Raw genomic sequence first — 16,899 nt, 5'->3', positions numbered from 1 at the left:
CTCTAATCTTATGCAGACTGTAATTGTAAGTAATATTTCACATTCAAGAAAATGACTGTGATTATTAATGTCTGTGATTGCTGGCTGGTCTATTTATGAAGGCTTGTTAACAAATATCCTACAAACACAGAAAATGGAGAAAAAAAGGAATCGCAAGCCGAACTGGACTGAGGAGCAAGGTTTGTTGCTGGCCCAGTTGGTGAAGTAATTGCATCTCTAAGGAGATCCACCACAAACATGATTCCTGCACGATCCAATCTGTAGCGTCTCAATAATTCCCTGTCATCCAGTGTTTGCAGGACATCTCTCCTGCCTCCTCTGTTGGCCATTTTGTGCAGCTGCTTAGGGGAACTCCTAAGCCACTAAAAGTCCTCTTCCCTGCTCTTAGCAGATCTCGCCTTAGGAGCCCTTATAAACGCTAGGAATCTTGAGGAATAGCTTTTATATTAACTGAGATTTTCGTGTCACTTTTAGGGTAAATTCTAAGAAAACGTCATGACTCTGAGAATTTTCTTAGAATTTGGCCGCTAGGAACCACTTTTTGCACAAAAATTCTTTAGGGATACGGGCCCTGATTTCTGAATAATATTCTGATTCATTTCAGTGAACACTTCAGATAATATAACAGAATCAGAGGAGAATTATTGGTCCAGAACTGAGAAGTCTCTGCTCGCTCCTATCCTCACCACTGAGATGGTACTGGGTGTTTTGGGAAATGGATTGGTTTTGATAGTCATAGTTGTGGTAAGAATAATATACAATTTTATAAAATAATATATCATTTTATTTAAAAAAGAAAACAAATGAAAAAAATAAGGGATTGCAATCAGTTTTAAAATTTAATGCCTCATGCCTTTATTTTATTAAAAAAAAATTTTTTTTTGCTCTCTCACAGTGTAAAGACCATTTTCAATGCCTTTACTGGCTGCCCCTTTTCAGTCTCACACTCTCAGATTTCCTCTGCTCCATCCTCATAATCTGTGGCTCCCTCTTTGCTGTGCTGAGTGAAGGTCAGATTTCTCCGTGGTGTGAGATGGTGAGCCTGCTCAAGTTCACCTTCATCACCTCTTCCATTGGAAGCATATGGCTGTAACAAGGCACAATTTACCTCTGTGGGATATCTCTTATACTGATTTCATTTTAATTAACAATAAAGAACCATAAATAAACACAATACACCTGAATGGTTGCAGGAGGGTGCATTGGATCCTGTACTCTGTCGTAGCTTACATTTGAATATTTGAATACTTTTGAAGAAAAAAAAAGTTAAGAAATGTATACAACTGGATGTTTTTATATTTCTAAAAGCAATGTTATGATTAGTTATACAATTTTATGGTAAGTGTTTTTTTAGTTAATATTGCACTTTAATTATGATACATTAGAAAAATTAAAAATTGGATCTTTGAACTTAAATCTTTATTTCCTGAGGGTATGAATGAAGAACTTGAATTTTCTTGTTTTCTGTAAAACATATTCATTCCTTTTGTGTGTCTGTAATGCTAAACTATCATTGGAAGTTGTTCATTTGAAATGTGCATATATATACTTGTTTGTAATTCCACTTGAGACAATTGAGATTGAGATAACTGCATTCAGCTGATTGTCCTTAATTGCTTTCTTGCTTAAAAAGGGTGAAGGTTGTTTGCTAAATAGACTGAAGATAGCAATGCGCTGAAATGTTTGCTGGTGTCCATTCTGTTTTTAACTCACATGCACTTTGCACTTTTTTTTGCACAATGCAAATTGAAAAATAAATAATTTTTGTAGACTTTCAGTCTTGAGTGGATCAGCGTGCGGTTAGCCATTCCTCCTGTTCATTCTAATGCCATTGGCTCTACGCACTTGCAGTACTAAGAACTTTTTTTCTGTTTGGAGTGCTACATCTTTTTTCTAGTTTCACATCTTTTTTAGTTTCATTATTAAAATAAAATGTTTGTTATTATTATTATTATTTGGTTACAAATGGTTATATTTATAATATATTATTAAATATATTTTTTAGAACTTCCACAATAACATAATTTATTTGAAATCGAAAATTTTCGTAACATTATATGTGTCTTTTACTGTAACTTTTAATCAATTGAATGTGCCTTGCTGAATAAAATTATATTCCATATTTTTCTGACTATAAGTCGCACCTGAGTATAAGTTTCATCAGTCCAAAAATACGTCATGACTAGGAAAAAACATATATAAATCGCACTGGACAATAAGTCGCATTTATTTAGAACCAATAACCAAGAGGAAACATTACCGTCTCCAGCCGCGAGAGGGCGCTCTAATGTTTTCAGTGTGGTCTTTAGGAGCACTGAGCAGCATAGAGCCCCCTCTCGCGACTGTAGACGGTAATGTGAACTCCTGGTTCATTTCTCTAGGTTCATGTCAAATTAATTTTGATAAATAATTCACACCTGACTATAAGTCGCAGGACCAGCCAAACTATGAAAAAAGTGCGTCTTATAGATTTATAGTATAGACTTATAGTATATATTTCAGTTATTTCACAATAATACCATTATTTTCTTCTTTGTCCTCAGAAATTCTCTGTGTTCAGAGATACATGGGAATCCTTCCAAAGACAAAAAGCTGTCTGTTCTCATGGCGGTGGCATGTGCATCAATGGAGCACTGGAGCTATATTTGGAGCAGTACCAGTTGTCTATGAATGGATAAAGTGAATGAAGATGCTTAGAAATGCTCACAATTTAGACATCAACATGACTTCTCACTATACTCTGCATGCCATTTTCAGGTATGATCCAGCAGAAATGCTGTGTGCAGTTTTCTGGGAAAGCAGTTACTCTGACATGCTGGTTTACATCCTCTGTGCCTTCTCCATCTCCATCTCCATCCCATTTCTCCTCATACTCTCCTGCTCCATCCTGACTTGTGCTGACTATGGGAAAGGCTGTTACAGGTTTGTATAGTTGAAAGTAGTGAACATGGAATGCTGTAAGATTTCATAAGGATTTTCAAAGGAATATTTCATTCAAAAATGAAAATGTGCTAAAAATGTACTCAACCTCTGTCCATTCAAGAGTTTGTTTCATCATTAAAATAGATTTGGATAAATTTATCATTACATCACTTACTCACCAGTGGTCCATCTGCAATTAATGGGTGCCGTCAGAATGAGAGGCAAGCAGCTGATAAAAACATCACAATAATCCAAACAAACATGAAGCTTTTTGCTCCACAAGGCATTAAATGATGGACTGGAGTTGTGTGAATTATTGTGATGTTTTTATCATCTGTTTGTCCTTTCATTCTGATGGCACCCATTCACTGCATTGGTGATTAGATCCATTGGTGAGCAGGTGATATACCGGTAATGCAAAATTTCTCCCATTTCTCAATTTTTCTTTCAGATTAAATATCCAAATTTTATCTAGCCAGGGTGACCTGTCCACTATCACACCACTGCTAGTGATCTTGTATCTGCTCTGCTCCATTTGCTGCGTCCGAGGTGAGAAAAATCTGTTAGTGTGGAATCATTTTCTTTTTTGTTAATTTTTTAGGAGTCAAAGGATTGATTTTAATGCGATTTTCCATGTTAACAATTCCGTTTTATTCTTGTTTTGTCAGTTGGTTCTCCTTCGGAGGCTTGATTTGTCCCCATCCCCTGAATGGCTGCAATCACTATCTTCAGTAATGGCATTTCTGGACTGTGGTTTAAACCCCTTAAATCTACTGCACAAATAAAGGCTTCCGAAAAGCAGTACTTATACTGTTCTTGAACACAAGGAGATCAACTTTTCCCAAACCAGTGCTGACCGGCATTACTACAAGGCTTGAAATATGATATATGATTATATATATGATATATGTGATTTACAAGCAATAAGATTTTTTTTCTTCCCTTTTGTCAACACATTTCATAATGCATCTCATCATTACTTTCACAAGGAGAAATGACACTCTGTCTCATGGCTAGATGCGTGCAGAGATTTCAGTAAAGGCAGACATGTAGCTAATAAAAAATTATGAAAATGTTTTGCTTTAATGTGTCAAGTTAAGGCACATATGCCAGGCTGTCCATAACTATACATTCATTTTGTATTCATCTTTAAATTGAAAAACCTGAGAATGAAGCTTAGGATATGACATCATAAAGTCCATACACTCACATTAAATGCATAAAATAGTGGATTTGTAACTAAACACACACACATCTTACTCTCCATAGGCATAATGGCTTTTATACAAACTGTATTTACCATCACCCTACACCTAAATCTACCCCGTCTACTGGCAATTTTTGAATTTCATAAAACACCATTTTGTACCCATGTCATTATACACATTTGTGTGCTCTTAAACCATACCATTACACATACAGTACACGAACACACACACACACACACACACACACACACACACACACACACACACACACACACACACACAATTAAATGCCTGAAATAGTGAGTTTGCATACACACACACAGTAGGCCTATATTGATTTGATAATACTGTATTCTAAGAGATGAAATCCAAGTATTTCACGTATTCGGCATTTTTCCTTAAAAATCTATTAATTACAAAGTTATGACACTGTTATGAACATAAAGCTGAACAGAGAAGAGCATCAAATTAATTTTAGATTTTTCAAATCTTTGGTCACATTAATTGTTAGAATGAGAACATGTCAGTGACATAATTTTATCTTCGTACATGTTATGTTCATTGCCTTATTCAACTGAATAAATGTATGTGCATTTATGAAGAGCGCTTGTGTGTATTTTCACTAAGGCGAGTGAGAAAACAAAAGCTGTAATGAAACTGGAGAATGTCGCAAACTTTGGACCAGAAATGTCCAGTTAGATTTTGAAACACCCAGTACTGTGCAAGAGAATGATCCAGAAGCTTGAGAGCCACGAAACCAGCGCAGGACAGCAGGGCCAAGCAGAGGTAGCGCATGGACGCAGTGTCTCCGAGCTTCACCTGCGCTCGGGCGCCTTTGAACACGGCGAAGGCGATGTGACCAGCCAGGGCTACTTCAAACCCCCGGTCGTGAAAGAGCGCCAGTCCATAGCTGAGGACAGAGCACGATTCCACGATCAAGGCGTAACGGGACGACCAGCCTTTGTCAACGACACGACACCACACCAGCACCCACGCAAAAATAGGTAAAGTGAACCACTGGTCCAAAACAGAGGGCGCGCGCCGCAATGTGGCCAAGCGGACCCACTGCACCGGTCCATAGGCCACTGCCATGAGCGCGAACACGTCTTTGGTGTAGACGGCTGCACAGGTGTCTCTATTGTCTGACATCGGTTGAAAGATCCAGTAGATACCTAATAATATGTATCCCAAGTTTATCAGACAGTTAAACGGCATGGACAAGAAAGCAGGAAGGCTGTCGACTTTCTTTTCCGCATAGTGATCATACGTGACATCCACCAAAACTTTGTCGAAAATGTGAGTGTTTGCAAGCGCAATGCAAAGCAGGAAGGGTATGAGAACGTGGACGAGCGCTGACATTGCCATTTTCTAATAAAAAAAATAGACAGTCCGGTTCAAACGGACAGTAGCAAATCGCGTGGAATGTTGTGTACAGAGTACAAAACAGTGGTTGTTTTCCGGATTCTAGATCACGTGACGACCACTGTAGTCTTTCATTGGTTATGACGAAGCTGGGAATTCTGTTCAACCATTCTGTTCATGCTAGTTTTGTATAATGCAGTATGTATAAAGGCTATATATGTACAGTGAGCATATTTCCCGTATATGGAATAGCCCAGAGTTGCAAAACTCAGTTCCTGTTAAGCATCTAAAACACCCAGTCCTTTAGGTTTACTGGAAAACTACAAAAAGTCCTACTACAATCAGGTCTTTCAGGCTTACTGGAAAACTTCATGGCTTGTTTGTTGGAGCAGGGTTGGAACTGGAATATACATTTGGAATAATTTTTAATTTTTAATAAAAAAAACAACAACAACTGAGATTTATACATCATATGAAAGCTGAATAAACAAACATGAATGGTTTGTTAGAACAATATTTGGATGAGATATAACTATTTAAAAATCTGCCATCTGAAGTTGCACAAAAATAAATAAATAAAATAAGTTCTTAGCAATGCATATTACTTTAAAAATTATGTTTTTATATATTTACGGTAGGAAATATACAAAATATTGTCATGGAACATGAGCTTTATTTCATATCCTAAAGATTTTTTATTAAAAAAAGTAAATAATTTTGACCCATACAATGTATTGTTGGCTATTACTACAAATATACTTGTGCTACTTATTATGACTGGTTTTGTGCTCCAGGGTCAATATGCAAAATATGCAAGCCATGTAAATCAATGAAATCAAGTTACATTAACATTTTATTACACTCCAAATTATTTTAATGGGGTTGAAAAAAGTACAAAATATTTATTCATATTCTCATCCTGTAAATCATGAACACTTTGGAAAGTAACAGGGCCTTTTAATATTGGAAAGCCTTTGAATCAAAAAGGCTGAAATCGACAGGATACTATTTACAGCACAGTATACAGTAAGCAGTGTAAACATGTTTTCACTGTGGATGAGTGGATGTGTATATGAACACATATCTATCTGTGAATGTGTGCTGAGATATGTGTTTATATATAAAAGCATACACATGAGTCATTAGAGTTTATTTACGATCAAGATTGTAGTCCAAAGATTAAATGTAAATTCCCAGAAGGAATTCTGCAGACATTCTTGTTTGTCAAGTTTGTCTTGACCAATACACTTTCTTCTAGCTGGCCAGTCCTCCTGCAATGACAACAGGTTTCTTTGGCATTCCTTGTCTTGAATTCTCTATGTTTTTTTTTCTCAAAGAGATGTTTCCTGGTTTTCTGTTTATGGTACAAACTGGAATCTACTGAGTGGAATTTCTGAGTGTTCATTTTAATTCTCGTTTTATTTTAATTTTAGTTTAAGTTTGAGTCGTTTTGTGCTCATGTCATTTTTCTTAAACATATTTATGGAATGTTACAGTCCTGTTCCAAATATACACCCTAGGTTTATTAGTACATTTTTAGTACAGGCATTATTACATAGGCATATAACTGGATTATTAGTGCATAGGCATATAACTGGGTAATATTAGGTACTGACCCAGAATGCTTGAATCTATGAAAAATAATAGTGTTATGACACATTCCCATTGTGTTTAAACTATGGGCAGGTTTTATTGAGTTAATATTTGACAGTTTCCTTGCAGCTGCATATTTTAATATAAACACTTTAATGCTAATCTATTTATTGATATAAGCACCAAGCCATTTAATGTAGACTTAATATTTAATGCTGTGTATATTCAAGGTTAAAAGAAGGTGTAACGTGAGATCAAATTTAGAAAACAGGTTAAGGCAGTACAGAAATGCTGTAAAAGGAAGAAGGCAGTGACTGAGAGACAAAAGCACAAGCTGCTTCACACAGATTGCACAATTGCTTTGTGTGTGCTATTGATTGGTTTGAAGAAAAGAGACCATAAGGTTTAATACACTTCAGACTGATGAAGCAATGCGGGATATAACTTGAAGGATGAATGAAATGAGAGACTATGGAGGAACAAACAGCAAAGGTATGAAAAATAAATGCATGATGTAATAGATAAGATTCATTTGCAAAAAAAAAACATTTAAGTTTTTAAATAGCACAAAAAGATCAAATATCATAAGATTTGTATGATATATAATATATATGGGATGTAAATATGGGATGTCACAAATATTGAAAAAAATAAAATAATACAAGGTAGTACTACAAGTACTAAAACTCTCTTAAAAGTAATAGCATCAATGGAACCTTTAACACTCATGGAATCTTTCTGTTGCACATAAAGTTTGTTATAGTAGAAAATGTTTCTTTAGATTATCAAAATGTTAATAAAAAAGGTATATTTATAAGAACTGTTCAGTGAAAGTGCTTAATGCCATAAACTATGTCATAAATGCCATAATAATGCCATAACGTAATATTATAAGAACATAATATGTCTCTTTTCATGCAGAGCGATGTGAGAAATGGTCTGCGGAATGATATTCCACGACTGCAGTCTATGCTGGCAAAACTTAATCTAAAACACAAACATCCCAAAACAGACAATGTTAAATTAAACCCAGATACCGCCTGTAAAAGTATGTTTTACCATTATCTGGAGACTGAAGAAGGAATACAAAATGAAGAAGACAGGAAAGATAGCACGGTCGGGTCTGATGAAGATGAGGAGCAACCAACTAGGAGTTCTGAAACAGAAGATGGAAATGAAGCTGTTGAAAAGGTCAAAGAGCTTCCAGATGCTTTTCCTAAATGGGAGAGGAAGAGTTTATTCCCTGTCTCTTTGTCCATAGAAACTCAGGTGGCAAAATTAAGTCATCAGCGAAAAGAAAGTGAGCCTTTGGAGGACAAAAAGAGCAAAGAGATGGAAAAGCATGTGGATGGAGCTTCATTATTGCCTAACAATCAATCTCAAGAAACATCTGAAGACACATCTTACCTCTCTGTGTCCTCAGATAAAGTGGACTCTGCACAGGTGCGGTTGAAGCAAGAACCACTAGATGAACCTTGTTGTGGTTCTTCAAAACAGTATGTCAGTATGGATACGAGCAGGGTTCTAACCCATCAAACAGCTGTGAATGTTACAAGCAAGACAACAAGGTCCACTTCAGATCCAGTAACCCAGGAATCCAGTAAATCCTTTAATCCAGTAAAGGAAGAGAGACCCCTCTCAGCTCCAAGTATTTCAAACCTATGGGAATATGAAAAGTATGAAGATTTTGCAAACGCAATGCCAGCCGAAAGCTTCAGCAAAGCTGCTAAGATTTTGGGACAGGTTCATTCAGGCATGAGCATCGGAAATGTGGAACATGACAACTCGCTCACCAAAACGCAAAAGAAAGGAGTGAAAAACAAAATGAAGATTCTTACTAAAAAACTGATGGAAAAGCTTAAAGATAAAAATTATTGTGAGCACAATGGCAGAGGGAGCACCCAAGACAGTATGGAAGAAGGACAAAACGTATGTTTACTTCCTCATACTTCTATGACAGATCTCTTACACTAAGAATGAACGTAAATCAATGTTGTGACTTATAATTAACTTTTTTAGTTCATATTTAACTATTGCACTTTTCATTGGGAAGTTTTTCAAACCTAATCCCAATAATTGACCTTGCAGCTGAATTCCTTGGAGGTGGAAGTCGAGGCTCAAGATATTCCACCACCACTTCCACCGAAAATGGGGAAATATGTTTTCTTAGAAAGGTGGGACATGCTTAACACAACCATTAGTGTTATGTCAGTATTATTTCTATACTGTTATGGTATTTGTTCATTTTAATTCTCGTTTTATTTTAATTTTGTTTAAGTTTGAGTCATTTTGTGCTCTTGTCATTTTTCTTAAAAACATTTATGGAATGTTACAGTTCTGTTCCAAATGTACACCCTAGGATTATTAGTACATTTTTAGTACATAGGCATTATTACATAGGCATATAACTGGATTATTAGTACATAGCCATATAACTGGGTAATATTAGGTACTAACCCAGAACCTATCCTAGACCTAACCTTAATCTTATATGTATTTTCTTAGACATTTCTTACATTGCAAGTACACGTACTGTAAAATAAAGTGCAACCAAAATATTTGTAAATAGCTTTACTTTTATTTAGTATTTAATTTCATATTCATTTCAATTAACTAAAACGATGCTGAATAGATTTAGGTTTAGTTTATGACAACAAAACTGCAAACCACATTTTTAGATTATGGAGAAATACTTTTGATAGAACAATTATACATTTCAGAAGAGAAACAGCAAAATTATATAGACTATATAGACATTTCTTTTTGGCATATGCATATTACCTTTTACGTGTTTCCACTTGAAACTTGGTTTTACAAAATCTACAACACTTCCTTGATTGTAGCATTGCCTAGTCAACCTAGTTATGAATCAGAGCCCTTATTTCTAGTTCTGTGACATTCCTTTTATCTGAAGTGACAGAACAAATCAAACACAAACATGCACATTGTAATAGAAAGCTGGGTTAAACTTCATTTTAAGGTGTACTTGTTACAGTGTAAGTAATTATACATTTAAGTACTGAGTAAAGGGTTATTAATTAACTACATATACTACATCGTTAGGGTAAGGGTTTGACTTTTGGTTACTTGCATACAATTATGCATAATTTATTGTTATTGTAATAGTATGTAACTTGTAACAAGGACTCTTAAAATAAAGTGTTACTGAAATCTGTTTCTCCTGCTCTTTAAAGCTGCAATATGTGATTTTTGTAATTGACCACAAGAGGGCACATTTCCAACAATAACAAAGGCAAAGCTTGATGACGCTATGAAGCAGGTGACGATGGGAGATGTCGTTTTTAATGCGTTTTCACCATAGCAATGTATCTAAATTGGATAAACGAATCATGATCACAGATGAGGAAATTTATAAGTTTTTGTATTACCTGTATATCTGATCGTATTATTTTATGTAATACCCCTCTCTCCCGGGTCCTCTCTGATGCTCCTCACACTCGCTCCATGTGGGGCTCAAACCTGGGTTTTCGGCATGGGAGGCGGACGCACTAACAAGGAGGCACAACACTACTCACTGGCCTCCATTACATATATTATCCCGTTACAACTTACAGCTATTTGTTAAATTATTTGTTGGGTTAATGTTGTGCAGTGTTACGTGTTTATGGTTAATACCGTGTTGTTTAATGTGCTCAAACCAATCGTTCTAAAAGTAAATTTGAACGAATATTTGCAAACAAATGACTAAATATATTTTTAACAACACATATCCGATTGTATTTAATTGTACTGCCATAATCTCGGTCACCGCACTTGATAAAAATCCTTACCTTAGTACAAAGAGCAATATAACTTTGTTTATAAGTGCTATTATTGAAACTGAAACAGTCCATTTGCCACGTTATGTTATTTTCTCACAGGTAACGTTATTGATAAAAAAATGCTACAGTGACAGAATGTACAGGCATGTGGTGTAATTCATATCTATTAAAAATCATCTTTACTGTAACTATTATGTTACTTGTACAATAACAAAATAAATGATTGATTTGCTTACCTGTCTATCAATACACTCGCGAGAGCAGAGTCTCTGTCAAGTCCAAGATTTTCGCGCAGCTCTCTCCATCTCGTAAACGCCTGGCCGATATTTACCCTGGTTTTATTCCTCCGTTTGTCACATAGTCTGCGTGTATCCGAATATGGACGCTTACGTTTTACTGGCACTTCAATACTCGCCAAAGAGTAATCGTGATGCATAACAACGAAAACCAAACCATACGCGCGGCTATAACATAACCACCACTTCCGCATTTGACCATGTGATTTTCCGGTGTGGTGAAACATCACATGGTCTACACCAGAAACAAAGTATAGAGCGGACATTGCGTCACTGAGAGGCGACATTTCTTTTCCGGGACGGCCAGTTATTTAAAATCGGAATTTCTCTGAAATAAAAAAATCTTTGGAGACTTTTGAGATATTGTAAGTACACAACTGAGGAAATATATCACACTGTGCAAGTTATTTTCAGGAAATTTTATTACAAAATTCCTCCATATTAACGAACGGCAATGATCTTTCAGGGGATTAACGAGGGAAATATGTAGGCGCCGTCCACACGGAGACGCGTTTCTGTGTATACGCACAAATTTTTTATTGGATAGGCATTTTGTCCACATGGATCCAGCGTTTTCATCAGGTGAAACCGCTATTTTTTGAAACCGGGTCCCAGAGTGGATAAATTTGAAAACGCCGTCTTTGCGTTTTCGTTTCGACGGCTAATCCGTATATTTTCTGAAACGATGACGTCATCAGCCCATGTCTCCCCCCTATTCAGACACCTCTACGTAACAATACAGGAACAAAAGCATGAACAAACACTGAACGATTGTCTTTTTATTAACTAACATTAACACTGATTAATAAATGTATTGTTCCATGTTCGTTTGTGTTCCACGCGCAAGGTTTATGAGCATAGTCCAAGTCTTCTTCTCTGTTTTAGTGTATCTCTGTGGCAGAATTACAGCGCCACATACTGGTCTGGCATGTATACTACATCATTATGCGGATATTTCTTGAGACGAGGAAAAAAAAGATCGGATTGGGGTAAGCTCCGTCTCCGTGTGGACGGGGCCGTAGCCTCTGGTGATTTCTCAGGTTGCACACTAAGTGCATTGTTAAAGGGATACTCCACCCCAAAATGAAAATTTTGTCATAAACCACTTACTCTCATGTTGTTCCAAACCCATAAAAGCTTTGTTCGTCTTCGGAACACAATTTTAGATATTCTGGATGAAAATGCTCTTTTGTGTCAGCCGCGCCATGGAACAACATGAGATGACATGATTAATGACAACATTTTCATTTTGGGGGTGGAGTATCCCTTTGATTAAAATAAATGTATCATACTTTGAGGGAAAAAAAGTTTGAATTTACAAATAATACATTTAGGAAATAATTTTTTTTTTTTTTTACGGTAAAACCATAAAAACTGTGCTTCAGATTCAGTTGACTTATTATATTGATCTAATATTTCTTGTCTTTCCGAGCAGAAGATTTACCCTAAAAGACTTCAAACTCAATCTTGAACCGATCAACTTAATGGAAGAAATATTCACAGGCAGCGAATGGCTCAGTTACTTGCCCATCAAAGAAAGTCCAATTGAGAAAGACACTAGTGATCAGTCACAAATGATCATGACAAATGATGTTCTCCAACCAGAAAAGGACATTCAGCTCGATGTTCCTCCTCCAATAGCAGAGCAGGACCAGTCAGAGGACATGAAGACACGAGAGGTGGACCAGTCAGAGGACATGAAGGTCAATCAAGAGAACAGTGTAGCAAAATTGAACAGTGACTTTGATGTAAAACAAGTGGAATTGGATGCAAACATATTTGCTATACCTAAGGCACTGCTAACAAACAATGCAAGACAAAAAATTACTTGTGAGTCAAACAAATCAGATGACGTCAATAACAGTGTGAATATGTATATTATTCCCAAAAATGACTTACCGTTAATGAAAAGAAAAGCATCAGATCCGCTGGACTTATCAACAGTCAAGGTGGGGAACACTTTTGTACATTTTCTGTAGTGAAAGTAACTGGAATTTTGTGTTAATATATGAGAGACTGTTTTTGTTTTAGCTTTATTTTATCTTAATAAGTGGAATAAATGGCAAAATAAATTCTCTCTCTCAGTCATTTGAGTTGCTGGACAATTCTGCCCTTAAGAGTCGAATTCGTCTTAGCAAAAAGAGACACCACCGACCACCTAAAAAGCAAAAAAAAAAAAAAAAAAAGGTAAGAAGAAGCTGAGGGAGAGTTGGTATGAATTTAATGCATGAAAGCAATAAGCATGATATTTTTTTTCACTCGTTTTCTAGTAAAAACAGAAAAGTTGAGTGGCATATTCTACAAGATTCCCCAGGTAATACTGAATGAATGTCCTGTCAGCGCATCTCCAACACGTAACAGCATTCCCTTTTCCACATATCCTCCTCTGCATTTACCATCACGTCCATACCACTCCTGATCATACCACATCTATCCTCTGCATTTGTCAGGTCAGTAAAGTCATTAGTCTATGAAACCCAAAGCAATCTACAAACCGAGAAAGACCATATTACATAAAATCTATTACATCTGTTCATGTGATCAATTGTATTAATAGTGTGCCTAGTTTATACTTCCTTGTTAGATTAAAAGATACTCGACTGTAAAGACTGGAAAATTACTGGTGTGCAAAAGATGGGGAATATTACAGTGGATAATTCATTTGCTAGAAAGAACTAACCTTTTTCACATAATTCAGTCATTAATGTAATGATTTGCTGTCAATATACCACTGCTGATGAACTGTACAGCACAGTAAATATTTTTATAGTCGTTATTATTATGCAATTATGCAAAATCCCCATGTCATATTATTATGTTATATCATGTGTGTATCTTTTGCTGTCTTTAGATTCCACTAATGAATTGTATTGAATTGTAAATCACCAACATGTATCAAAATGTGTTTTCGCTTGAGTTCTTCCCTGAATTCAGTTTTTGTGCTTATGAGAATTCTATCTAATGAAATATTGTATTCAAGTATTACTGGATGACTATCCAAGCTGTTTCAACTAATCATTTAGTTCCACAGAAATGTTAGCCTATGTTCAGTAATTTTCTGACTTAAAAGTGTTATCTGAATTGTTATTTTTTAGTTGGCTCAACCTTTACTGAACTATATTTATAGTCCACACAGCTAAAATGTTTTAATTGTCAACATTTAGAGAACTACAGCAAGTTATCTCAGTTAAAATATAACCATTTACTCCATGTGTTTTATATGATTAAATTGTTAAACATGATTAACTGGTGTTTATCAATCACTACCCTTGTGAAAAAGAAGTGCACCTAAGTATACTTTTATAAAGTGTACTTATTGTGGAAATAATATACTTTAAAATAACACACATAAATGCTAATTAAGTATTTTATTTTCGCCGCTTAAGTACATTGTATTTGTAATTAATTTCAAATGTATCACATTTTAAAGTAATATTAAATGCAATAAGTTTAAACTTTTGAGTGATTTTTTTCAACAACTCAAGCGGGACTTATGTGGCACTTTTTAGTACATCTTTGTATGTACAATTATATGTTCCTAATTGCTTCCAGTGTCTTTAAAATATGCTTAAAGTGTACTATTTATGTATTGACATGCAATTAATGTGAACTAAAATACACTTTAATGTCAGTTAACAATACACTCAAGTGGTGAATTAATGTAATGTTTTGACCACATAAATGCATATTATTTTAATTAATTATATATCAATATTACAATAAATATATTAATATATATAACATACATTACAATTTAAAGTTGCATTTAGTTTTAACTTTTGAACCACTTAAGTGGGAATTTAGTATATTTTATATGTGATTTGAACTTCTGAATAAGCAATTAATGTGAACTAAAATATTACTTCAATGTCAATATATCTCTGGCAAAAAAGTTTACATTTAGTATATTAAATAATAATAATAACCTCTTAATAACCTTTTACAATCAAAGCAAAAACACAAAATAGTAAACCCTCTAAATTTATTGACAAATCAATCTCTTTAAAACAAATACACAAAAATGCTTTTTGCTGATGCACAAGAAAAATCCAACACTATACAGTTACAATATTTCAACTCACTTATTAGAAACAATGCTAATTTCACCATCATTGGAAAAACATAATTCTGTAAGATGTGTAAACCTGTTTCCTCTTCGGGGACCTAAAAATGTCCACAAGGTCAAAATTTACTGGTATCACTATATTTGTGCAGTCAATTGGTTGCCATAACATTATAGGATTACTTACATTTAATGAAAAAAAAAGAATTATCTATTGTGGTGGGGTGAAGAAGGACACGAACTCGAGGATGCAGGTAACCGCCTAACACAACGCCTTTTCACACCCTTCCCTTTAATAAATTTACCCTTCGGGTACGGCCAACGCCAATGCCGATGGACTCTCCCGGATTTGGGCAGCTTTCACAGGTTCTGTCAGGGTTCCACTCCCCGCCCCTCCCCCCAATCTCCCCGCTTCTCCATAGGACAGACGACGCTTGGGGGGTGGGGGTGACACATGTCCTGACGACAGCTCAGGACACCGTGGAATACCGTGGAATACCGTTGTTCCGGAGGAGGTAATACCTGAGCTCCAGGATTGCCACTTGACGGCCAATACTTCCCTCTCCACCATGGAATACAGTTCTTCCGCGGGGGTCAGCTTTCGGCTTATGTAGATCACCGGGTGTTCCTCACCGTTGTGGCCCTGCGACAGGACAGCTCCCAACCCGGTGTCGGATGCGTCCGTCTGCAGCAAAAAGGGGCGGTTGAAGTCGGGGCCCTGTCGTAAGGGCTGACTTTATCCGGTGTAACGCCGCTTCTGTCTCGGGGGTCCACGGGACCTTCTCCGGCTGCCCCTTTCTGGTCAGGTCTGTCAGGGGAGACGCTAAGGAGTAGAAGTTAGGGATAAAGCAGCAGTAGTACCCCGCCAACCCCAAAAAGGCCCATACCTGCATCTTGGAGGTGGGCCGCGGCGCAGAAAGAATAGCTGCCACCTTCTTCTCTTGCGGTCTAATGAGGCAGCGACCCACCTGGTACCCCAGGTACTTAGCTTCGGCAAGGGCCATATGACACTTCGAGGGTGGCGTTCAGGCCGGCCCGGCGTGGTTCCAACAGCACCCTCTGCAGCCGCTCGAGATGGTCCTCCCAAGTCCCCGAATTTATGACATCATCAAGGTAGGCTGCCGCATATGCTTAGTGCTGCCATAGGAGGACGTCCATCAGTCGTTGGAAGGTGGCCAGGGCCACGTGTAGGCCGAAGGGAAGGACTCGGTACTGCCAGTGGTCATTAGGGGTAGAGAAGGCCGTATTCGGTTTGGCCTGTTCCGTCAAGGTGACCTGCCAGTAGCCCTTGGTGAGGTCGAGGGTCCAGATGAACCGGCAACGTCCAACAACTCATCGACACGGGGCATTGGGTAGCAGTCAAATTCGGAGATTTTGTTAAGGCGGAGGAAGTCGTTACAGAAGCAGAGGGTGCCGTCGGGCTTTGGAACCCTGACGATGGGGCTGGACCATGGGCTGTTTCAATTACCCCTAAGCTCAGCATCTCCTGTACCTCTTCCTCGATGGCGTGTCGCAAAGCCTCTGGTGGTGTGCGAACGTTGTACTCCAAGATGTTGGCGGCGCTGATTGGTGATAGCCCCATCCGGCCCAGGATCTCCTTCCATAACTCCACGTAGGAAGCGCTTTGTTCCGGGGGAAGCGCAAAATATCTCGTTGAGCCTCTCCCGTTAGCA

General features: G+C 37.1%; 2 protein-coding genes and 1 pseudogene across 2 annotated transcripts; 2 read left to right on the top strand and 1 right to left on the bottom strand.

Moving 5' to 3' along the window:
• Window positions 1-133: 133 nt before the first annotated feature.
• Window positions 134-3,811, top strand: LOC113097534 (C-C chemokine receptor type 8-like; annotated as a pseudogene).
• A 594-nt stretch (window positions 3,812-4,405) lies between these two features.
• On the bottom strand, window positions 4,406-5,607 carry LOC113097536 (transmembrane protein 187-like). The gene has a single exon (XM_026262773.1). It carries the CDS (start codon window positions 5,493-5,495, stop codon window positions 4,725-4,727), a length of 771 nt encoding a protein of 256 aa, XP_026118558.1. The 5' UTR covers window positions 5,496-5,607; the 3' UTR covers window positions 4,406-4,724.
• Window positions 5,608-7,086: 1,479 nt separating this feature from the next.
• On the top strand, window positions 7,087-13,365 carry LOC113097533 (uncharacterized). The gene is made up of 5 exons (XM_026262772.1): window positions 7,087-7,577; window positions 8,007-9,014; window positions 9,174-9,259; window positions 12,599-13,112; window positions 13,249-13,365. The coding sequence occupies exons 1-5, from the start codon at window positions 7,557-7,559 to the stop codon at window positions 13,363-13,365; spliced, it is 1,746 nt and encodes a 581-aa protein (XP_026118557.1). The 5' UTR covers window positions 7,087-7,556.
• Window positions 13,366-16,899: the final 3,534 nt, after the last annotated feature.

The sequence above is a fragment of the Carassius auratus genome, unplaced genomic scaffold (assembly GCF_003368295.1).
Source record: "Carassius auratus strain Wakin unplaced genomic scaffold, ASM336829v1 scaf_tig00216324, whole genome shotgun sequence".
Classification (NCBI taxonomy): domain Eukaryota; kingdom Metazoa; phylum Chordata; class Actinopteri; order Cypriniformes; family Cyprinidae; genus Carassius; species Carassius auratus.
The sequence above is the reverse complement of the archived record's forward strand: the minus strand, read 5'-3'. Positions and strand labels throughout refer to the sequence as shown.

Coding starts and splice junctions, on each gene's coding strand:
- LOC113097536 (XM_026262773.1), bottom strand. CDS start 5,495: ATGGCAATGTCAGCGCTCGTCCACGTTCTCATACCCTTCCTGCTTTGC.
- LOC113097533 (XM_026262772.1), top strand. CDS start 7,557: ATGGAGGAACAAACAGCAAAG. Junction 9,015..9,173: donor GTATGGAAGAAGGACAAAAC/GTATGTTTACTT, acceptor TTGACCTTGCAG/CTGAATTCCTTGGAGGTGGA. Junction 13,113..13,248: donor TGGACTTATCAACAGTCAAG/GTGGGGAACACT, acceptor TCTCTCTCTCAG/TCATTTGAGTTGCTGGACAA.